This window comes from Eumetopias jubatus, unplaced genomic scaffold, assembly GCF_037043125.1.
Source record: "Eumetopias jubatus isolate StellerSeaLion01/CBP00866 unplaced genomic scaffold, mEumJub1_p1.0 scaffold_12, whole genome shotgun sequence".
NCBI classification, from domain to species: domain Eukaryota; kingdom Metazoa; phylum Chordata; class Mammalia; order Carnivora; family Otariidae; genus Eumetopias; species Eumetopias jubatus.
This window is the reverse complement of record NW_028274818.1, coordinates 106,238,219-106,262,991: the sequence shown is the minus strand read 5'-3', so window position 1 is coordinate 106,262,991 and position 24,773 is coordinate 106,238,219. Positions and strand designations below refer to the sequence as shown.

General features: G+C 43.0%; 2 protein-coding genes across 3 annotated transcripts in view; both read right to left on the bottom strand.

The window, feature by feature from the left end:
• Window positions 1–11,381, bottom strand: part of CCZ1 (CCZ1 vacuolar protein trafficking and biogenesis associated) — a 30,779-nt gene extending 19,398 nt beyond the window's left edge. For both annotated transcript variants that reach the window (XM_028088444.2, XM_088016714.1), the window contains exons 1-7: window positions 11,187–11,381; window positions 10,138–10,235; window positions 9,945–10,038; window positions 9,585–9,662; window positions 9,177–9,224; window positions 8,164–8,247; window positions 6,884–7,059 (exon numbers count right to left, since the gene is read on the bottom strand). In XM_028088444.2, coding sequence (XP_027944245.1) covers window positions 6,884–7,059; window positions 8,164–8,247; window positions 9,177–9,224; window positions 9,585–9,662; window positions 9,945–10,038; window positions 10,138–10,235; window positions 11,187–11,300 — 692 coding nt within the window. In that variant the 5' untranslated portion in view covers window positions 11,301–11,381. The remainder of the gene's footprint in view (window positions 1–6,883; window positions 7,060–8,163; window positions 8,248–9,176; window positions 9,225–9,584; window positions 9,663–9,944; window positions 10,039–10,137; window positions 10,236–11,186) is intronic.
• Window positions 11,382–21,061: 9,680 nt separating this feature from the next.
• Window positions 21,062–24,250, bottom strand: OCM2 (oncomodulin 2). The gene is made up of 4 exons (XM_028088410.1): window positions 24,190–24,250; window positions 23,275–23,407; window positions 22,490–22,599; window positions 21,062–21,087 (listed from the first exon to the last, which is right to left on the bottom strand). The coding sequence occupies exons 1-4, from the start codon at window positions 24,248–24,250 to the stop codon at window positions 21,062–21,064; spliced, it is 330 nt and encodes a 109-aa protein (XP_027944211.1).
• Between the last annotated feature and the right edge of the window lie 523 nt (window positions 24,251–24,773).

The window sequence follows — 24,773 nt, the reverse complement described above, 5'->3', positions numbered from 1 at the left end:
TAACTCTCAAAGTATTATGCAGCCAACTGGGCAGATGGAATCTCCAAATCAAACACATGAAAAGTCACCCGTTTTTCTTCTTTTACAGAAATAACTGAGGTAAGAAGACAGAAGGAGGAAAACAAAACAGGTTCCGGATGTTATTTTCCTTTTAAGACATAAGAAAGAAGTACCAGTAGGGAGGGGTTGTCGATGACAGGTAGAAGACACTACATAAATGACTACGGGCTGGGCAATTTCTTCTGCAGCTGCACTTCCCAATAAGAGCAGCTAGTGGGGGGCGCCTGGGGGGCTCAGTCCGTTAAGCATCTGCCTTTGGCTCAGGTCATGATCCTGGGGTCCTGGGATCAAGCCCTGCGTCAGGCTCCCTGCTCAGCGGGGAGCCTGCTTCTCCCTCTCCCTCCGCTGGCGCTCTCTCTCTCTCTTGCTCACTTGCTCGCTTTCCCTCTCTCAAATAAATAAACAAAATCTTAAAAAAAAAAAAAAAAGAGCAGCTACTGGGCACATATGGCTACTGAACACTTGAGATGTGGTTTGTTGCAATGAGTGTAAAACACACACTGGACTGCTAAGATTTAGCACAAAAAGAATAGGTCATTAATAATTTACGTTGTTTACGTGTTGAAATAAATTTATAATAGCTCATTAATAATTTAAGCTTTTACAGGTTGAAATAAATAATTTTAGATATATGGGGCTAAAATGTTAATCTTACCAGTTTCTTTTCATTTGAACGTAGCTACTAGGAATCTTAAAATTATGTATGTGGCTTGCACTATATATTTTTTTAATTTTTTTAAAATTTTTTAACGATTTTATTTATTTGACACAGAGACACAGCGAGAGAGGGAACACAGCAGGGGGAATTAGTAGAGGGAGGAGCTGGCTTCCCGCTGAGCAGGGAGCCCGATGGGGGGCTTGATCCCAGGAGCCGGGGATCATGACCTGAGCCGAAAGCAGACGCTTAACGACTGAGCCACCCAGGCGCCCCCCCGGTTTTTTAGATTTTATTTAGGGGTACCTGGGTGACTCAGTTGGTTAAGCATCTGCCTTTGGCTCATGATCTCAGGGTCCTGGGATTGAGCCCCTGCATAGGGCTCCCTGCTCAGCAGGGAGTCTGCTTTTTCCTCTCCCTCTGCTTGTGCTCTCTCAAGCGCGCTCTCTTTCTCAGGTAAATAAATAAAATATTAAAAAAAAAAAAAAAAGACTTGAGAGAAAGCAAGCCAGCAGACAGGGAGATGGACAGAGGGAGAGAGAGAATCCCAAGCAGACTCCCCCTAGTGTGTGGAGCCCAGTGTGGGGCTTGATCCCACAACCCTGAGTTCATGACCTGGACCGAAATCAAGAGTCAGATGCTTAACTGACTGAACCACCCAGGCGCCCCTGCACTATTTTCTTATTGAACGCCACTATTCTAGACCATAAGACACAAAGTTGAAAAAACCCTGGAAGAGGAGACGGCAGACAACACTACTTAACTGCTCACCATGTGTACTGTGACTAGGGCTTTGTTTTATTATTTCGCTTCAGATTTAATGCTAGGCATTAAATACCGTGGCATTGGTCCTCTGGATAGAAAACTTAAAAAGAAAAATACTAAGTTGCAGCCAGGTGTCCAGAGCACAAAACCCCAAGTAGGCGATTCCCACTTGGCCTTCAGCGAGGCCTTAGACCACAGCAGCCCTCTCTCCAGTGTCTGCCACCCCCATCCCTACTTCTGCTCCCCTACAAAAAAATAAACGAGGCAATAATGCATTATAATTATGGAAGATGTTACTATTGGGGGGAAGTTCTTATTAAAAAAAAGTTAAAAAACTCAAAAAGTTCCTTCCTTAGTGCAAATAAACAAATAGATAAATAAATACACAAAGCAAAAAATTCCTGCACTAACAGGTCCAAATGATTCAGGACTGCATCAGTGGTTCACATCAAACAGGCGACAGCCTACTCATGCTCAGAAGTGTAGGTGTTCTCTCAAAGTCTCTCAAATATGGTTTAATATGAATTTTCTTCTTTATACTTATAAAGTTTTTAATTTTTTTAATTTTTATTTTTTGACAGAGAGAGCACAAGCAGAAGGAGTAGCAGGCTAGAGGGAGAGGGAGAAGCAGGCTCCCTGTGGAGCAGGGAGCCCAATGTGGGGCTCGATCCCAGCACGCCAGGATCATGACCTGAGCCAAAGGCAGATGCTTAACCAATCAGTGCCCCTAAAGTGTTTTCTTAAAAAAAAAAACAAACAAACAAAAAACCCAAAAACTTTTCTTCAGCTTAAATCTCAACTGATCCATTTGAATGCAATGTAGAAACCTTCATATCAGGTTCAGTTGTGTCTACAATACAGATGTTATTGTCATGTATTAAGTATAAAATAATCTAGTCAAGATCCAAGGGTATGGTCAACTTTGATTAACTTAGAAATAGCTAAACCATTTATTCATAAAAGCATTACCCTCTGGAAAGAAAATCAATTCACTAAAAAGAAAATTCTCTCAAAAAAAAGGGCAAGAACTCTGGACAAGAAAGTTGACTGACATCCTCCTACCAAACAGCAGTAATGTCTAATCCTATCATGGCCACTGCAATACCAAATCCATCCATTAAATGCAACCAAGTCCAAACAGAACTAGAAGATATTTCTACTAACCATTTGCTTTGAGCTCACAACCATTTACCAAGCATCTACAATGTACCAGGTTCTGGCCATGTCCTGGGACAGACAGATGTCTCTACCTTCAATCAGATAATTTCAAAACAATATAATAAGTAGCAAACCAATCCAACAATACATTAAAAAAATCATTCACCATGATCAAGTGGGATTTATTCTTGAAATGCAAGGGTGGTTCAATATTTGCAAAACAATCAATGTGATACATCAGAACAATAAGAAAGGATAAAAACCATATGATCATTTCAATAGGTGCAGAAAAAGCATTCAACGAAGTACAACACCCATCATGATAAAAACCCTCTGCAAAGTAGGCCTAGAGGGAACATATCTCGACATAATAAAGGTCATATATGAAAAACCCACAGCCAACATCATACCCAATGGGGAAAAACTGAGAGCTTTTCCCTGCGGTCAGGAACAAGACAAAGCATGTCCACTCTCACCACTGTTATTCAACATAGTACTGGAAGTCCTAGCGAGAGCAGTCAGACAAAAAAAAGAAAGAAAAAAGCATCCACACTGGTAAGGAACAAGTAAAACTCTCATGATTTCCAGATGACATGACACTGTATATATGGAAAACCCTAAAGGCCACCAAAAAACTATTAGAACTGATAAAGGAATTCAGTAAATTCACAAAAATCAATGTACAGGAATCTGTTCCATTCCCATACACTAATAATGAAGCAGCAGAAAGTGAAATTAAGAAAAGAATCTTATTTACAACTGCACTGAAAACAATAAAATATCTAGGAATAAACGTAACCACGGAGGTGAAACACCTGTACTCTGAAAACTATAAACCACTGATGAAAGAAATTCAAGACAACACAAATAGACATTCCATGCTCATGGACTGGAAGAACAAATACTGTTAAAATGTCTATACGACCCAAAAAAATCTACACATTTAACAAAACCCCTTATTAATACACCAACAGTATTTTTCACAGAACTTGAACAAACAATCCCAGAATCTGTATGGAACCACAGAAGACCTCAAATAGCCAAAGCGGTCTTGAAAACACAAAACCGGAGGCATCACAACTCCAGATTTCAAGTTATATTATAATGCAGTAATGATTAAAACAATACGGTACTGGCATAAAACAGATACATAGAGGAGTGGAACAGAACAGAAAACCCAGAAATAAACCTACAATTATAGGGTCAATTAACCTTCAACAAAGGAGAAATGAGTATCGAACACGGAAAAGACAATCTCTCCAACTAATGGTGTTGGGAAAACTGGATGGCAGCATGCAAAAGAATGCAACTGGACCACTTTCTTACACTGCACAAAAAAAAAAAACTCCAAATGGATTAAAGACCTAAATGCGAAACCTGAAACCACAAAAAATCCTTGAAGAGAGCACAGGCAGTAGTGTCTCTGACATCAGCTGTAGCAACATTTTTCAAGGTATGTCTCCCGAGGCAAGGGAAATAAAATAAAAAATAACTACTGGGACTACATCAAAATAAGCTTCTGCAGAGTGAACGAAACAGTCAACACAACTGACAGGCGACCTATGGAATGGGAGAAGATATGCACAAATCCGATAAAGGATTACTATCTAAAATATACAAAGAACTGATACAACTCAATACCCAAAAACCAAATAATCCCATTAAAAAATGGGCAGAAAACACGAACAGACATTTCTCCAAGGAAGACATCCAGATGGCCAACAGACACATGAAAAGATGCTCAACATCACCCATCAGGGAAACACAAATCAAACTTACAGTGAGGCACCTCTAAGAATGGCTAAAATCAACAACACAAGAAACAATAGGTGTTGGTACGGATGTGGAGAAAGGGGAACCCTCTTGCACTGCTGGTGGGAATGCAAGCTGGTGGTGACGCAGCCACTGTGCAAAACAGTATGGCGCTTCCTCAAAAAACTGAGTATAGAACCACCCTACGAGCCAGCAACTGCACTCTTGGGTATTTACCTAAAATATACAAAAACACTAATTCAAAGGGATACATGCACCCTTCCCCATGTTTATAGCAGCATTATTTACAATAGTCAAATTATGGAAGCAGCCCAAGTGTCCATAAATCGGTAAATGGATAAAGAAGATGTGGCACATTAAATACAATGGAATATTAGCCATAAAAAAGAATGAAATCTTATCATTTGCAACAATATGGATAGAGCTAGAGACTATAATGCTAAGTGAAATAAGTCAGAGAAAGACAAATACCATATGACTTCACTCATATGTGGAATTTAAGCAACAAATGAGCAAAGGAAAAAAAAAGAGAGACAAACCAAGAAACAGACTCTCAACGACAGAGAACAAACAGATAGTTACCAGAGGGGAGCAGGGTGGGAAGGTGGGGGAAGAGGAGATAGGATTAAAGAGTACACTTATCAAGATGAAAAAAATAAGAATGATTAAAAAAAAAATTGGGCTCCACTTGACAAAACAAAGCATTCAAAACTAAATACACGCATGCACACACACACACAAATACAACAGTAAGCAGTAAGAACAAATATATATATATTCTGTTCATGAACTATAAAATACTTCACTGGTATTTAAACACACCAGCTTTGTAACTAACAGTTGCCTCCCACAACGTGTTGTTTTTCTTGAAGCTCCTTCTTACGATGACTGCCTGGGGCCACCCTTGCCCCATCGGCGTATTGGGGTGGGACCCCAGAGCAGTCCTATGAAGCCACCAGAGCTGGACACTGCTTAACTCCAGGCGATGTCCTTCACAGAGACAAAGATGCCAAGAGGATCCCCAGGAGTTGGGCAACAAGCAGCCCTGGGAGCTCTGCTTCCAGACCCCTAGGCCACCGGTCATGCTGGCTCCACGGCCTCCCAGCAGGAGCTGCTGACTTTGAGGGGGACCCTCTTGCTCTAGGCCCGTACCCTTTCTCACCCCCAGAGTTCACGCCTATGTCAGGGGTTATGCTGTGTCAGACAATCGGAATCTGAGCCACCTTCCTCTGACAGGGCACCTGAGACCATGGACTGCTATGGGATTCTACTCCATCCCTCCATCTCCTTGCTGGGTGCAGCCTTTCCAGCACCTCCCTGGAATTTCGGCCCCTGGAGGGCCACTTCCTCGTCAGACCTCGTCAGACACCCTCCAACCCTGGGTAACTCCCCTTCAACCTCTCACTGCAGCGCTAAGAATTTCATTTTACTACCACAGCATGACTACCATAAAAAGCAACTAGAACAGGGCCAGCTAATAGAGCATTAAGTGTCCTGCTAAACAATTTGTTAAACAAAAAAGGAGACGCCTTTTCATCTGGACTTCATGTTTTCACAAGAGAAAATGAATTCTACATGAAAACTCATCAATGTGTTCCACAAACAGATTCAAATTTCTTTGGATTAGCCTCTTTCTCTTCCTAAAATGATGCTACAAGATCTTAGCAGGGAGAGGGTGGATTTCCAGAAACCACGACTGCCCTTTCTGTTAGCTGAACTCAAGTTTTCAGGCTCAAATACGGCCACATCCTTAAGTGCAGAAAGTGGGATACAGTCCATGTAAACATGAAAACTGAACACGGTAAGCCCCCGGAACAGCTCCTGAACCCCAGTGGCCCATCTCAGACAGATCATCAGCTGGCTCCAGGTCTCTCTGAGAGCCACAGCCTCTATACGGTCACGGTCACCTGCCTATCCATAAGGCTTTTCCTTTTCTGGAGCTCTCTTAGGTAGCTGAAAGCATTTAGCTACAGTTTATCTTTTCTTCTTGAGTATCAACACTTTCAAAGAAATTATGTTTTTGTTTTTACTACAGGATGCACCTTTGGTTGCCAGTGGGTAAGTTCCTGGTTTTATAGTACGTGTAACTTCTCGGTTATTTTTAAAAACCTAGCTTTAAAACAAAGTATGAAAAGTAGGCTGTCCACATACTATACTGTTTCTTTAAAGAGGTTTTCGGAAGAACACCAAAATAAAAATAGGATTCCTAAACTTAACTCGACAAGAACATTTTCTCCACCTTTCATGGATCCAGTTTTAAACTCCCCTGCTTGATCATTTTAACCCAAATTACCCTACTTTTAGTTTAAATAATCACTGCTTTATTTTGACAGTTACCTATAAAGATGCTTCCTACCTTGCCCCCTTGCTCTTCATTCCAGTTTGATAGCCTGCTCTCAATCCAGTCGTTGCTGTTTTTATTATCCTAAAAGATTTTCTTCTTTTATATGACAAGCCTTAGGGTGTACATACCAGATTAGTTGATCGTTATAGAGAAAGGCAGTGTATTTGACTATACTCAGGCTTTCCTCCATTCTATTAATAAAGGACTGGATTTTCAAATAAGTCATTTTATCCAGTGGGAAGAAGCTGATTCCACCAAAAATGTCAAGGAGATCACACGATTGCAAATGCAACGTTTGCAAGTACTGTGGGAAAAAACAAGGCATTAAACTTACTGTGAGTACACCGAATTATAACACTGACAGCTGAGAATAATTAGTCAATTTATGGCACGATTACATACTAGCATACTGGTAGGACCAGTAAGCAGATGAGCCACATCTAACTGGATGTGAAATTGGTTCCAATTTCAAAATATAAAGTTCAAACATAAGTCATTAATCATTATTCAAGATTGTCTTATCTCTTTGAGTTATTTAATTCCTTATATGAGTGCTCCTCAAATTATATTAATCTCATTAGGGATCTATACAGTGATATCATGGACAGACAGTACCATCTTCTATTAAAATAACACTGAAAGGACAGGCAGTCAGTTGCTGATAGACAGGAGAGTAATGAAGGCAAGAAGAACAGGAATTAGGAGACACCATGAGAGTAAATAATTACGGTCATTAAAGTGCAGGAACAAACAGGAAACAAAAGTAATTCATAAAAATGAAATAATTCAAAAACAGATCAAAGGTAGTTTCGGGAAAAAAATAGAGAGTTATTTCTCCAAAAGCTAACCTGAATTCTACCAGAGCTAAGCTATATAAAATTTAACTTACAGTATAACAGAGTGACAACTATATTAGCACATTCATTTATCGTTTGGGAAAAAATCACGAAGTAATAAAGTCTATCATGGCAAAAAATTTTACCTTGCGTCAATACAGATTAAACAATACTCTGTTTAGTGAACAATAATCAATCCATAAAAATGTAGGACTCAGGGAAAGAGTTTAAATTCGGCTAATTAACCAATCACCATGCAGTAAGTTCGCTTTTGAGTAAGCCCACACAGACACAGGTAGCATGAGAATGAAGCCAAAAGGTGTCTCCAAAACATGTAGGGGGTAGGGGGTGCACACAAATGGCAGGATGCTCTGATCCTGCACAAAAGGTTACAAAAAGATTCAGAAGGGAAGGAAGTTTTCTCCCTGTTCCGGTTTTGCCACAATGTATCTTAGTTTCTTTGTCACTTTCAAATCCTAAGCTTTTTGTAAATAAGAAACAAACTTGTATGTATATTTCTAAAAGTCTCTTTGAAGACTACTAAAATTATAAACAAAATTCAAAATACTTACCCGATGGAAGAATTTCTCTAATCTTTCTTTTAGGAGCTTGACACCTCCATCTTCCATGGCTCTCAGAAATGTCCCATTAAAAAGCTAATAATGTAAAAGATTTTTTAAAAAAGTCAATTTCTTACACCCTTCAATTTGCCAGTATAACAGACTCTTCTTTTCCTTTTAGATTAACTAATTCACCTTATTTAATTCCCTCTTATTTTTAAATATACAAAATATTTACATGAGAAAGCCTGAATTATAAAATAAATCACAAAAATTCAACACTTTGTTAATTGAGATTTCTACGTAACCACCTAATCCCTTGGGGCATTTTTTTTTTTTTTTTAAGATTTTATTTATTTATTTGACAGAGAGAGACACAGCGAGAGAGGGAACACAAGCAGGGGGAGTGGGAGAGGGAGAAGCAGGCTTCCCGGGGAGCAGGCAGCCTGATGCGGGGCTCGAGCCCAGGACCCTGGGACCATGACCTGAGCCAAAGGCAGACGCTTAACAACTGAGCCACCCAGGCTCCCCGGGGCATATGTTTTTAAGTAGGCTTCTCGCTCAGCATAGACACCAACACTGGGCTTGAACTCATGACCCTGAGATCAAGACCTGAGCTGAGATCAAGAGTCGGACGCTTAACCGACGGAGCTACTCAGGTGCCCTGCATTTTTTTTTTTAAATCTCAACTCATACCTAAGTTTCACTTCACATAAGTAATATCGCCAGACTCCTTAAATCATACAAATATCTGCAGTATGCCTTTTCTTTCCTCAAGCACATGGACTCTCTTTTTTACCAACAGGGATACGTTCCTAGTACAAGGCTGGGAAGAGAGAAAAACTCAGTCCTCAGTGAATTAAGTGTATACATAAACCTCAGTGCTGTTTCAAAGGCTCCATTATTTTTCCCCTAAAACAGATACGTACTCACCATGCAGTCATCGAAAGAATTAAGATTTTTAAACAATTCCTGTAAACAGGGGTAACTGGTTAGACTAAATTCAGAAAGAAAGTCATGCTTACCTTGTACATGCTGTAGCACTGTTGTAGCACTGAACTATAAACCTTGTCCTGCAAACACAAAAACACAGATTTCAATTCAAGGGGGGAAAAGTCCATGGCATAGCAAATATACAATACTCTTGGCAACACAATATAACGCTTGTAAGCTTGGACCCGCAACTTTTGTGGGCTGACAATCAGATGTATTTAAATTCAGTTATGAACCAGTAAGCCCAATTTTATGAGGACTTTTAACAGATGATTAGAAGCCATTACAGAGACAAGATATGCATTTTTATACAATTGTGCTAACAGACATAAAATTTCACTACGCATATCCTGAGAATCTTCTGCAAAAGCGACATAGCTTAAATTTGACCAAGTCAGTCAACATTTTCTAGGAATATGAAATGAAAAATGACACATTACCAACAACTCCTCCTCTTGGTATTCAACAATTGGTTTTCCATCTTTACTTTGCTTTTCAATTATAGGATTCCGAACAACCTACACAATTTTGATAGAGTGAAATTACACAATGACCCAATTATATAAGTTTTTAATTTTCCCTCAAATGAAAAAATATGAACATGTCACAACACCAAAAACACTTCTTGAAACAGCCCCAAGAACAAATACACTGAATAGGAGTTCGATTTTAAAATTGCAACCAACTTTATTGTGATTTTACTTTGCAAAAGCTAGAGGACTTTCCTAAAGTCCTAGCAGTAAAGATCACCCATAACTTCACTACACAAATTCAGAAAGATGTACTGTGTATGTAAATACCATGACCATCCAGAAATTCTCTTCTGGTTCATTGAAGAACTGTCTGTTCTTCTGTGTATGTAAAGACTTTGCAGGTTTTGATGGACTAAAGGTCCTAAAAAGGTTAAAAAAGAATATGTTGGGGACGGTTCTCCAAGTTGTACGAGTTGTAAGAATTCACTGAGCTCTGCAAAAGCGCATTGAAAGGCGTTACCTTGTAAACTGTACAATAGCTTCACATAATCCAACATTTCTAATTTTCTCATTCTTTTCTACTTCATTTGGATGGTAAAACAAAATTTTATTTTCCTCCTAAAGTATGAAGAAACAGAATCACATTAATATAAGCAGTTTTTTTTTCATCTCGGCTGTTGAAAATGTTAACATCAACCTCCCACGTCACCCATGCTAGCGGCAAAACAAAACAAAACAAAACCCCTTTTCAGAAAATCAAGAATTAGCTTCCCCTCAGTCTGTAAACAACGCTCACCAGCCTGGAAGGCAATTGTGATATTCCGTAAGCCACACGTCATCTGGAGGCTCACTAGACAATTATTCTGAAAACTCGATCTTAGGGTTTCTTCCCTCATGCTAATTTGCAAAAGACCAACATTTGTAAGAAATCAGCGTGTGCGCACGTGCGGACACGTACGCCTCCCCGCGAGTAAAACTCAGCAGGTTCACGCGCATTTGGACTGACAGCTTTTAAAAGGACCGTGATCTGCTGCCAACAGAACCGGACATCCTTTTAGGAAATCACCGTCCTCACCTATGAAACAAAAACCCATCCCTGGAATTTATCTATCAGCTCGGAAAAAAACTTTCCTAGGGTCCTCCAAGCCTGCGTTATTTTAGGGTTACAGCCCACCACTCTCGATCCACGCCTCTAGTCGGGGACTTCCAGGAACAAAAACATAAGGTCAACCTTAGTCACCCGGGATTGGCGCAAAAAGACTCAACCCGTGCGGAGTGATAATGAGCCTGCTGAGCCTTCATTCAATACCCAGGCTTTGATCCAGGACCCGAGAGAGACCCTGCCGGCGTTGTCTGGCCCCCGCTTATTCCCTGGCCCGGAAGCACACCTGGCACAAAGCCTCGGTCGATGCCGCCCGAAGAGGGGAGTGACAGGTGCTGCGCGGTGTCCCCTCCCGGGCGCGCCCCCCACGGCTCCCCAGGCCGGTAGCCGGCCGGCGCGGCCGCCCCCCGCCCTCGGGCCCTCCTCCGACCGCCGGCTGACACCGCGCGCGGCCCCGCTCCGCGTACCTCGCCCTCGCGCGGCCCGAAGCGCGGGTTGTAGATGAAGAAGCTCAGCAGCGCCGGCGGGAACTGCTTCTCCTGGGCCGTCCCGGCCCCAGCCCCGGCCGCCGCTGCCGCCATCCCGGCCCGGCCCCCGCCTCGGGAGCCTCCCTCTGCCGGCCCAGGGACAGCTGCCCTGAGGAGACCGCACTTCCGCCTCGCTCGCGGTCGCCCCGGAAGTGGTCGCCGCCGGCCCGGAAAAAGAACCCGCAGCCCAGCGTCCCCTTCTGGCGAGCGCCCGGTAAGGGTTCCTTCCCGTTTGTTTCTCTGGCAGGTGCTGCTTATTTGAGAGTGTAGGTGAAAGAGAAACTTTTTGGTTGCTCCCAGATATCTGTCCTGGCTGAAGCGAGGGCTGCGTATTTAAAGAAAAATAGAACGGGCATAGTTTCTTTTTCTTTCTTTTTTTTTTTTTTTTGGAAGGGAGAGTGGAGGCGCAAAGGAAGGCTCTGCGTGATGAGCGTTCAGCTGGGCGATTTGCCCCGCTTCCATCATCTACAGGGTCCCTCCTGGCGTGTATGGGTTTTCTTGATCCCTGTTTGAGAGACCTCAGGTGACCGCTGGATCAAACCAAACCGATGGGGTTTGTGCCTTACCCCTATCCCAGTGGCTCCGGGGAGGAAGATTGCGCGCAGATGCGAAGGCGCTGGGCTCGGCGAGGCGTGTGTGGTCAAAGCCCGACCAGAGTGTGGCATTCCCCGCGGAGTGCCCAATCCCGGACCTTGGCGAGCAGGGCATCGCCCTTTCTTAGTTTTGGGGAGTCACTTGGCTTTTGAGCTCTGTGGATTGTGACATGGCTGGAACAGCTCGTTACTTCTGGCTTCTCTTATTGGGAGTTCAAACCCTTGCAGCCGCCCGCTTGGCCAAACTCAAGACGACCTTGGCTTAGGTTGACTCATTTGTCACAGACGAAGTTTAGGAACAGGACCTCTTATTTAAACTGGCAGAATAGACCTTCATGTTTAGGGAGGAGATGCATTGGAAGTTGGACGTGAGACGGATCCTAGCCCTATCACTCACAAGGTGTCAAACCTTGGACCGATTACCTAGCCTTTCTCCCGCCTCTGGTTCGTATTTGTAAAATGACTAAGAGTAAATGCTTACCTAGTAGGAATTGTGCTTCAAGAATTAAATGAGACTATGAATTGTACATATAGTGTCCGGCACTTCATCATTATTCAACAAATGGTTATCATTACTTGCTCTTGACTTTCCCAACTAACTTGCTCTGGTGCATGAAATTCTCCACTAGATACAGTGTTTTGGTATTAAAGCAATAATTTAAAAATATTTTAAGATAGCAGAATCCCCTCTCCTCTCTTGTTCTTTATCCCCCAAAAGTCTGTGGGGTTGTAATACATAAAATAGATGCAGAGCTACCATCTATGATCTACTAAGGTCTAAGAGTATCTTCGTCTGGCTTTTCCCAGGTGCTACCCACCATTCCCATCTCCCCTGGGGACCCTAAAGCACCTGCCCAGGACCTTGGGACATCGTTTGAAAACTCCAGGTTAAAGAAGTCTCTCCTTTGTCTCTGAGTAAATACTTCTCGGAAAAGTAGAAGAGCCCAGGGCTGAAGTTGGAACACCTGAATTTTTAGTTCTGCTTTTGCCATTTATCATTTGAATGACCTTTGATCACTTCTTTAATCTGTTTCCTCCTTGGCAAAATAAGGTTAGTACCTGCCTCACAGCGTTACTGCAGAATTACACTAGATGATCCAAATGAAATCACTTTGTAAAGTACAAAGTACTATACAAAGGTGGTGCAAGAGCACCTTATAGTATTAGTCAAGCTTTCTCCCCGGCACACTTCTACCTCCTTGTATACTTTGCCTCCTCTGCACCCAGGAGAGAGATGATACAAAACCAAAATGAAACAAAAACCCAGAAATCCAAGTGCTTTTTAAGTTTCAAAAGCCAAGGAAGCAAGAAAGCTTAGATGTTGATGCATCTCCCTCTCTCATAGTTTGAGGGTGTGCATGGATGCAGTGTGGGAGGAGTGATGATGACAGACACTTAGATGTTTTTGGAGACTTCAGAGTAGAGAGGATGTGTAGTTGCTTCCCTGTGAAGCTGGGGATGGTAATAGAGGAGCCTCCTGAACTTCCCTCCTCACACAAATACACTGAATATATAGCTACGCACAGCACAGTTCCTTCGGAGAGAAGTCCAGAAGCAAGCTGAGTGACTCCTACACATCAGTCAAGTGAGGAAATACCCTAATCGAAATGGATAGGAAGGGCGGAGACACCGCCTCACCACAACCCCCACCTGAGCACAGCATCATACAATGAGGGAACCCTCAACTCCTAGCCTCTCTCTGGGTTTGGATTATACATCTTTTAAGACTTTTAAGACTCCAACCCACAGCCCTATCTCCAAAACACCTAACATTGAATGTCAATGAGACTTGCATTTATTAGACCCACAAGACTATAGCAAAGAAGTAGTTTTTTTTTTTTTTAAAGATTTTATTTATTCATTTCAGAGAGAGACAGAGAGAGCACAAGCAGGGGGAGAGGCAGAGGCAGAGGGAGAGGCAGACTCCCAGCTGAGTTGGGAGCCCGACATGGGGCTCAATCCCAGGACCTGGAGATCATGACCTGAGCCGAAGGCAGATGCTCAACCATCTGAGCCACCCAGGCGCCCCCCAGCAAAGAAGTAGTTCTTAACGGGCACGTGAGCACTCACCATGGCGATCCCCTCAAAGCTCAGTACCAAGGGAACAGGCAAAATGCCAATCTTTCCCTGGAAAGAATTTGACTGTATACTTTACAAGCTGCTGCCTGAGGGTCTGGCTTCTAATCTAGCACACATTTAGGGGCTGGCTGTAGTCCTTCCAGGAGCCCAAAATAGCTGGTTGGCACTATACCCGATTTTCCCCTCTGGTTCACTTGAATAAAACCAAGTCCCCAGTATCTCCCTGGAAGAAGCTTGTCCACACATGTAGTGTGCCAACATTTCAGTCACCAACCAAGGGATGGACCCCAGAATTACCTGGCTCTGATAGTCAGCAGGCACCTGTGAGCCCTACAGCGCTGCAGCAAAAAGCAGGTTTTAAATAGGATAGGAGCGCCCTCCAGTGGCCATTCACCTGGGCTCAGCGCAGAGAGAGCTCTCCTCCTACCAGAATATCAAGAAGGAAATACCTGACTTAAACCACAAGTTAGACCAAATGGCCCCAACAAACATTTGCAGAACATGCCATCCAGTAACAGCAGAATTCCCATTCTTCTCAAGCACACACAAAACATTTTCCATGACAGATCATGTTAGAACACGAAACTAGTCTTAACAAAATTTAATAAGATTGAAATCCCATCAAGCATCTTTTCTGACCACAAATGACATGAAACTACATATCAGCGACCAGAAGAAAACTGGGAAGTTCACAAATATGTGGAGATTAAACAACATTCTCCTGAGGAACCTATGGGTCAAAGGAGAAATAAAAATGGAAATGAGGGGTGCCTGGGTGGCTCAGTTGGTTGAGTGACTCTTGATTTCTGCTCAGGTCACGATCTCAGGGTCGTGAGATCAATCTTCATGTTGGGCTCTGTGTTCAGCAAGAGGTATTGGGGAAGCAGAATAGCCCCATGCAAAAGAATTAAACTAGATCTCTATTTTACACCATACGCAAAAATCAATATGGATTAAAGACTTGAATGCAAAATTAAAACTTTACTTGAATGTAAAGACTGAAAAGTCTTTACTGAAGTTTACTGAAAAGTAAAACTCCTAGAAGAAAACCTGGGTAAGCTCCCTGACATTGGTCTCCGCAATGATTTTTTAGATATGATACCAAAAAGCAAAGGCAACAAAAGCAAAAATAAGCAATTGAAAGTAAATCAAACTAAAAAGCTTCTGCACAGGGTCGCCTGAGTGGCTCAGTAGGTTAAGCGTCTGCCTTCGGCTCAGGTCGTGATCCCAGAGTCCTGGGGTTGAGCCCCGTGGGAGCCTGCTTCTCCCTCTGCCTGTACTCCCCTTGCTTGTGCTCTCTCTGTCACTCTTGCTCTATCTCAAATAAATAAAATCTTTAAAAAAATAAAATAAAAAGCTTCTGCACAGCAAAGGAAACCATCAATGAAATGGAAAGTCCACCTCTGGAATGTGAGAAAATATTTGCAAAACACACATCTGATAAGGGTTAATATAAAAAATATCAAGGAACTCATACAACTCAATAGGAAAAAAAAACAACACCCAACTAACCCAATTTAAAAATGGACAAAGGACCCTAATAGACATTTAGTCTGAAGAAAAAGGTCAATAGGTACATGAAAAGACACTCGACATCAATCATCAGGGAAATGCAAATCAAAACCACAATGAGGTATCACCTTACACCTGTTAGGTCTGTTTTAGGAAAGGATGAAAGAAAAGTACCGGCCAGAATGTGAAGAGGGAACCGTTGTGCACTGATGGGAATGTAAATTGGAGCAGCCACTATGGAAAATAGTATGGAGGGTACTCAGAAAAATTAAAAATAGAACTACCGTATGATCCAGCAATCCCACTTCTGGCAATGTATCCAAGGGAAACGAAAGCATTATCTAGAAGAGATTTCTGCCCTCCATCTTCACTGGAGCATTATTCTCAATAGCCAAGGTATGGAAACAACCTGGGTGTCTGTCGATGGAGGAATGAATAAACAAAATGTGGCTTATATGTGCAGGATAGAATATTATTCAACGGTGAGAAAAAAGGAAATCCTGCCATTCAAGACAACACTGGATGAACCTGCCGGGCATTATGCTAAGTGAAATAAGCCAGACTAATACTGTGTGGTAGCACTTATAGATGGAATCTTAGAAAACAAAACCAAACCTTATAGAAACAGAGTAGAATGGTGGTTGCCAGGGGTTAGGGGGTGGGGGAAACAGAGAGAGGCTGGTAAAAGGATATAAACTTTCAGCTATAAGATAAATAAGGTCTGTCCTGCTTCTTACTGTTCCCGCTCAGGCCGCAAAACCAACGCTGAATGCTCTTTTCTGTTTCCCCCCCTTTTTCGTAAAAGTGAAATCGACTTTGATTCCTTTCGTTTAGTAAACAGGCACTAATGTAGGTTTTGTGTAAAAGTGAAGTGACGCAACTTGAACTTTTGAAAAGCAGGAGATACCTGGATGTATCTGTCTCTTCCGCAGGTATTAGGTGCTAGTGAGAGACCTGAACAGTCTCTGTAAGGCTACAGCCTTCATCTCTGCTGAAGTTTAGGTCTGCTGTCGGGAAGGGAAGCGGGAAAGGAAGAACGGGCGTGAGTGAGGACAGACTGGAACATACCTGAGTCTCTCCCTGCCTCCAGCCCTGATGATGAGGGGGGGCTCCTCCAGGAAAAGCTGGTGTACTTTGTCAGAGCAGGAGAGACACACCTGGAGCTGGGGGCTAAAGGAGGACCCCACACCAAGGAGGGGACCCAGCAGATAGGTGACCGCCCCATGCTGAGTTCCGGAGCATACATAGAATGCCTATTGCTTCACTCCCACCTCCCCCACCCGCAAATCTCAGGCCCACCTAAGACTGGGGACCTACAGCCCAAGCAAGCTGACCTATTACAAAGCCACCACACCAGCGGTGTCAAGAGTTGATAAAGTGAGGGGGTAGGGACGCAGGTGTTTTATGTTGTTGAAATATATTTCATCACTTAAAAATAATTCAAGGATGTGAATCCGTTTCCCTTCCTTGTAGAACTCCTAGGAAAACGTCAAAAATCTACTCCTTACCCGAAAGCGCTGACGTTTTGAAACCAGTTAGAACCTCATGTAAACTAGTAGTCTTCCCAGTGAATAAGTTAACAGGCCAGGTGGAAACGAGCCTCGTGATTCCAATTTCATCTGTCGTCTTAGGTGTTTGCAAAGTAATACCATACCTTCACGTTAGCAGGAGCGATATAAGATAGGTTTTTGCTTGAAATTGGATTCCTGAGTACTCATTACACAAAATTAAACTGCATTGTCCCACAGAATTAACTATGCAGTTTGTCAACGTGAACAGAACTTCCCATCTTTGTTGTTTTTCCTATGCTTTGTTTTTGAGCTGGGAATAACAGGTGAAAACCATGTATTTAAAAATTAATGTCAATATTTGGTAATGTGCGAATGCTGAGGCAAAATACCCAATAATTAGGGGCGCCTGGGTGGTTCAGTCGGTTGAGCGTCTGACTTCGGCTCAGGTCATGATCCCAGGGTCTGGGGATCGAGCCCTGCATCGGGCTCCCTGCTCAGCGGGGAGCTTGCTTCTCCCTCTGCTTGTGCTCCCCCTGCTTATGTTCTCTCTCTCTGTCAAATAAATAAATAAAATCTTTTTACAAAATACCCAATAATGTTTGAAGTATTTTAATAATTCTTATTATTAGCTTCAGCTATGAAGCGCATTCAGGAAACTGGCTTTCAAATCACATTCCATTAAATTATAAACTACCGAACTGTAAGTCAAAATTACAATTAAGTAAAAAGAGTTCAAATTAAAACCACTGTCGCAGCCCTATTTTATAAGCAAGTAGGAAAAACAGACTTCTGTAACCTATCATGCACTCTAGGCCCTCTTGTCAAAGCCGAAATACATCATTCCACTGCTGAGAACATCCCCTTCTTGAGGTAGGATGGTGGTCATTGGCAAATTAGCTAAAAATCGAGAAAGCAAGCACAAAAGTAAAGTTGTTTGTGTGCTTGTCAATCCCTTTTCCAGATTGTTACAATTTCAGGATTTTGTTTCCAGTTTTGACTCTGGCTATGTTATATTTAAAATTTTTCCTCAGGGGCGCCTGGGTGGCTCAGTTGGTTAAGCGACTGCCTTCGGCTCAGGTCATGATCCTGGAGTCCCGGGATCGAGTCCCGCATCGGGCTCCCTGCTCTGCGGGGTGGTCTGCTTCTCCCTTGGACCCTCTTCCCTCTTGTGCTCTCTCTCATTCTCTCTCTCTCAAATAAATAAGTAAAATCTTTAAAAAAAATTTTTTTTCCTCAGTATGTAAAAATATAAATGAGTCCAACGAAATGAGTAGAAATTTCAGGAACAGAATAGTATGCAGGGCTTTCATTCATTTGAGTGTGGGATACATCTTTGGCCTGAAAGTTTTTTTTAAATCAAAATTGTTACTTTGGCTTAGTGACAAAAACTGGGTAAATTCTACATCTGTTTTTCATTTCCCTAGTTACTATGCTCCGTTTCTTCAAAGGCCTCCGTCTTATCGCACTGTTCTGTAATCCTTCCAGCTGGAGATAACCGGTGTTTAACATTTTGTTATGAACCCTTTCTCTCTTTGGTTAGGTACATACTGAATAAGACGCACTTAAAAATGAATTACTTTGTACAAAGTCTGTATAATGACTAAACTCGGGTAATTTTTGAAAACTTTTTTTTTGTTTTCAAATTATACTTACCAAACATTTGGAAATGCTAATGTCTCTGCAAAACGTAAACTTAGAAAAATAACCAGAAAAATAACTACTATATTCAAATGCCCAGAGTTGTTGTTACCGCATTTAGGGGTGGAGTTATGTGTTGCCCACCCCCTCACCAGCACACTCAAACATCCAAACAACATAATTTAAATCTACTATGAGTAAAGACAAGGTTGTTTCATGTAAGCATACCACCTGACAATTCTTGGGTGGTAAATACAGAGAGATGGCTCCTTTTGATTGCTACTTATTGTCTTTTGAGAGCGACTCAATTGAAATTAAATTCCTAAAACTGGGTTGGAACAATATAAAAGCAATGTACCTGACATGGGCAAATATGATTGGGCTTGTCATTTTGAAACGGTAGAATGAATAAAATTCATGAATAACTGACCATAATCCTATCTGTGGAAAATCTGTGGCAATCTATCCTTTTGTAGACATCCATCTTCTTCCAAGCATCTTCCCCAAGACAGGACATCAGTATGACCCGATGACACAGTGTCCCCTGGGTGCTCCATATAACCCCTCCAGTCATTATCCCTAGACAGATGCCCTAAGTGACAGAAAAGAAATAAGAGAAACTGATGATCTTCACCTAGACTAGGACGATGTTGCCTCTGCAGCTCCAATGGATGATGGATGATTGCTTAGTCAATTAAAAGCTCATGACCCTTATTTTAAAATATCATCATTCACCTGGCTTCTCCGAGGTGCATGGTGGCCAGATCCCCCCGGAAAGAGTGGGGCAGGCTCGCTTTGAGGTATGTAGAGCTGTAGCAGGGATAAAGAACCATTGGCTGGGTAAAGCTAATGGGGAGATGTGAAATAACAGAAGGATCAGAGTATCCGTGTGTGGCGTGGAGGTGACGGCAACACGTGGATTGTCTGAAGAATCAAGGCTCCAAGCTTGCCAGTATTGGTCAGAAAGGCGCTCTTGCTGTCTTTATTTTGGGCGATTCACAGATGCACCTGGCAGACATTTGCACACACTAAGGGAGGGAAGCTGAGGTGGGGAGGACCTCGTCTGATTCCTGCCAGGAAGACTGAGGCACGAGGAGTGCCCTTTATGGAATTTGTCCCTTCAAACACCATCTCAAATATTACTTGACATTGTTCTTCAAATGGATGCACTTTGAAATGTCTGATGTTCCCCTTGGCCTCATTCTAACGCGACGATATTGCAATCACGTGTTTGTGCTCGTTGAATTTCTTCCGAATGCATATTAAAATAAATACATGGTTATTAAAATAAATATGTTGATCTCTGGAGGCCCCCTTGTCATATACACCCCACGCTTTGAAGAGCTGCCCTAACACGGCCCCTTCAGAAAACAGGGGTTCGAAAGTCACTGAGCTACTTAAGTGTGAAGGAAGCAAGCCAGGAGGGCCCAGGGCCTTAGCAGCCTGGGCGTGGAGTGAAAAGTGTGAGCCTTTCGGCAGGCTCCCAGGAAAATGCCTCAGTTTCCCCCCGGAGTCCTCAACTCTTGGGGGTCAGCCAGAGACAACACCTTGAACCTGCCACCTGGACATGAGCCTTGCGGGAGTTTCCTGGCTTGAGATTCCCCCACCCTTGTGAAAACTCTGTAATAGGACCCCGAGGCTCACCTCCCAAGTGAAGGCAATTCTCCGTGTAATTGGCTCAGGTTGGTATTTCAAGGAGAGCCAGGAAAGTGAAGACAGAGAGAGAAGGGGGCGGTGGCAGGAGGTTGGGTCAGAGCAGGCAAGTCTCAGATAGCTTGTTTTTCTAAGAGAAAAAAAAATTTTTTTCAAAGCAAGCTTGAAAATGGGTGTTTGTGCCCATCTGGCAGAGCAAGTCTCCTTAGCTCTGGGACCACTGCAGACTCCCACTTTTTTCTGTTCTGTACTGTTGGCTTGTAAATCTCTCATGGTCATTAACGCATAAGCAAAGGTGATTTTATGCTCTTTATAAATCTCTTCATATTACTTTCAGACTCTGAAAATTCCCTGAGAAAATCCTAGTCTGACGGTGCCATTTGTTTGTGACTTTTTTTTTTTCTTTCCCAACCTGTTTTCTCTGTTTGCTGGCACACCCCACTGTGGCTGGCCTAGTGCTTAATAGGACCGGAAGTCTTTCTAAAAGCCTTCAGCCCCCAAATTGCTTTCATCCCTGTACCTTGCTGAGAAAAACAACACCACCACACCCACACATCAGCAGATGATGAGAAATGTATCTTTATTGGATGAATTTTAAAGGCGTTGTCTGCCGAGGGCCTTACAGGAGTCATCAGGGCATACTGACCACTGAAAATTCATGAATGACTGTCTTATTACCTCTCAAAAACAGGGAGCAAATTGCAGAAGCACTTCGGGGCGGGGGGTGTGTGTGGGAATGAATAAATTAGGGGGAGAAAGGGGGGTTTCCCATTCCCTGGGCTTTGGAGGCCTTCCGGCTGATTGTCTCTATCTCCACAGCCTGGGGCTTTTAAGAATGCACCATTTCCTGGAATTCTAGAACAGAAGAGGCGAGAAAGCATCAGTGGGGATGGCTGGGTATTTTTACAGACGTGTGGTGGCCAGGGGGGTTCTGAAGAGGAAAGGAAGCAGATTGTCAGATGATGGGCTTGGCCCCTCTAAGGACACAAAAGGAGACCAAAAAAAGTGTTACGGACCGCAGATGGAGATGGTCTATAGTGTCCCATCTTCCTGCATAATCTAACAGACATCTTCCGCTTTGCAATAGAGCTCCTTGTATTAGAACTTGTGAGCCCAGCAATTTGTCTCTGACAGTGCATGGATTTGGTATAACAGCCTATTGCAATCTGGGATTGCTCGGCTCTCTGTCTGGCTACTTTAAGACAGAGATGGGGGGTTTTCTTCCTCTTTTCGGAAGCTACATTGTGCAGATGTAGGAAATAATTCATAGGGTGGGCGTCGGAACTCACTTTTCTCTGATGAACTCTAACCTTACCCCCAAGAGTTTGTATTACTAAAAGACGATGGTGATAACGGTAATGATAAAAATGAGTGGATGTGACTGATTGAAATGGAAAACTGGGGTTTTGCTTTATATTTATTGGTACACTTTGCCTATCTGGAACTTTTTTTTGTGGTTAGATTTAAATAAATCAGCCTTCTCTTACCTCAACTATTTTTCTGAGCTATCTACAGAAGCTACATTAACTCCTGTGTAGCAAGTTATAGTGGTATGATTCTGGGTAGGTTTTTAAAAGGAGAATCTAAATAGGCGTTCTAAATTTCGTTAGTACCACCATAAAGATCATGCATAAATTCTTCTGAGTTGGCATGCACAGTGTAGCTAAAAAGCATGTAAGCCGCATAACTGAATGGGATGAAAATCATCCTACAGCTATGCAGCTATATTAAACTTGAATTTGGGCTCTGCACCCAAAAGACTCCATACGGGGTGTTTGATCTACTCTAATATTGTCCACTCGGTGGGCTAATGTCCAAGAAAACGTGTTTGTTTGAACCCTTGAAAGCTAAGAGGCTTTCCTCCTCAAGTCAGTAGACATTTTGATAGGAGACACAACTTGAGAATGTCAATCCTTCCCTTATTCAGAAGGCCTATAAATCCCAGTGGTAGAAATTCCTTACATTATTGCCATGATGCATTAGGGTGTCTTGCAAATCATTAGCCAGGCCATAGCCAGTCCCCTGGTCAGGTGAAGGGTATTTTCTGGGTCATAGACAGTGACTCACAGGACCAGCTTCTAGGGCATATCGTTGATATCCTCACGGCGGGTCCATTTTACAGATGAGAAGGCTGAAGCTCAGCAAGGTTAAGAAAGGGGGATTTTCACTAACCACGTCTGCCTGCTCTCATGGCCCAAGTCCCCCAGCTTGCTTCCAGAGTTAGATTCTTTTGTGCTGGGTACAGGTGTGAACATACCATCAGCTCCAATTTTCCCATCGCCATCGTTGTCTGCAGCCGCCATCAAGGACTTGGTTTCTGACTCTGTCAGCTCTCTAGCACTGCTCTCGAACTTCTGGAGGAAAAACCTGCAGGACAATCAAGATTGATGGGAATTTTCTGAAAGACCCCGTGTCTCTGTGCTTACCCTTTTTCTCTCGAAGCAAACCACCTGTCCCCCGCCATTGCGATATTCTGTCAAAGGTCTTCACAAGCCAAACTTGCCTTCCTTGTAGCAACTATGGGTGGGCATTTTGTTTTTAAAGGTTGTTTTTTTTTTTTTTTTTTTTTTTTCAGGGAGCTGCCTGGGTGGCTCAGTTGGTTAAGCGTCTGCTTTCAGCTCAGGTCATGATCCTGGAGTCCTGGGATCAAGTCCCGTGTGGGGCTCCTGGCTCAGTGGGGAGTCTGCTCCTCCCTCTTCCTCTGAGCCTCCCCCTGCTCGTGCTCTCTCTCTCTCAAATGAATAAAATAAATACATTTTAAAAAAATAAAATTTTTTTTTCAGATTTTGTTAAGTCCATTTGCCAAAGAAAAAAACCTACAATGAATGCAGTTTTGCACCTACAGTCTTCAGTGCCTGTGTCTAGAGCTTCACAAGGATAGATGCGTGGCCCGCTGATTCATGGTCTTCCCTTTCATGAGGCTCTGCAGAACAACCAGTGTCAATCCTGGCCACTGAAGAAATACTGACCAAACTGGCTTCCGCTGCTTCCAACCCACCTAGCAATGTCAAGGGTGCCACGCAAGCTCAGGACAAAACTCACTTAAGCTCTTCTTCATCCAGATATCCACTCTGGTCATTGTCTATGAACCGAAAAACATCCTTCACCTGGCTGGCCGACATCTTGGAGAGGCCTGACGTCTGGAAGAATTTTTGGGGTTCGAAAGTATCTGGGTCTGAAGGACAGAGAGAGGATTATTCTGAGGCTCATTGGGTCACATTCTGTATTTGGGCCAAGGTGCTGTAAGCATAAGTTATCAAAACCCCTCATGATATCGAGCTACAGGGATGCTCTGTTCTCAGTTTTTAAAAAAGATGGGGCACCTGGGTGACTCAGTCGGTTAAGCATCTGACCCTTGATTTCAGCTCAGGTCGTGATCTCAGGGGTCATGAGATCGATTCCTGCATTGGTCTCTGTGCTGGGCGTGGAACCTGCTTAAGATTCTCTCTCTCCCTGTCCCTCCTTCCCTTTCTCTCTCTCTCTCTCTCTCTCTCTTAAAAAGAAAAGAAAAGAAAAAGAGGGCTGTGACTAGTGCAAGCTGTCGCCGCAGCCAAGACTGGGTGGCTTTGTGATAGCCTCTCTTGTCTCCCTCCCCACCTTCCCTGTCCGCTTTTGTCTATTCCCCTCTTTCTCCTCTATGCCTCCCCCTACTGTGTTTACGGGCTGTGTGTCCGAGACTCCAGTAGTGCTGGTCTACATTCCCCCGCTGGGGGGAAATGCACTCGTTGCATTCAAACAGGCTACATGGTATCCACACATTTCTTTTTTCATGTTTAGTAAGTTTCTTTCCCCTTACAGCAATGGAATCCTATGCTCTACAATTGTAGTTCTTTCGTTGATAACGGTTTTACTCTCCGATCCCACGAATTTTCAGCAAAGTTCACATTTTAATCTTTGCGGCTTTGCTGGAGGCGTGAATAGCTGGGAAATACCCACCCCTGCCCCACTGCCCTTTACCTTGGCACTCCTGCAGGGCTGCTGCAATGTCATCGGCGCTAAGGACATCTGTGATGCTCATTTTCCACCTAGTCACACAATAAACGAGATGTGGTCAATGGCAAGCAGGAAGATGCACATCTAGGGGCACCGTGCCCTCCTAGGCCCGCTGAAACTGTATTTGTGGGGAATTTTTAAATGTGATAAGCATGATATTAAGTGATGGGACAGAAGAGCCACATAAAAACCATAAATTGAAAAGATTCCAGCCCCCTTTGTCTCAGTGCCTTCTCCTGAATATTCTTCAAAGACAAAATTTAAAACTACAGCCTAAAGAATGACTTGATTCCATTTTCTTATAAAAATGATATTTGCACAATCGATCACTTACACAGGCCTCTACAAGACATCCAGAAGTAAACCATGTTACAAACGCAATGGTATTTTCATACACTGGAAATGCAGTGTTGTCAGTTCCACGTGGGAAAGGATACAGCTTGGGCTACTTGGAGACCTTCTATGGAAAAGATGCTCCCTATCCTGAAGGATGGGGATCAGAGACATGGAAAGGCCCTCTACCAGAGATCAAACAGACTCGTTTCAGG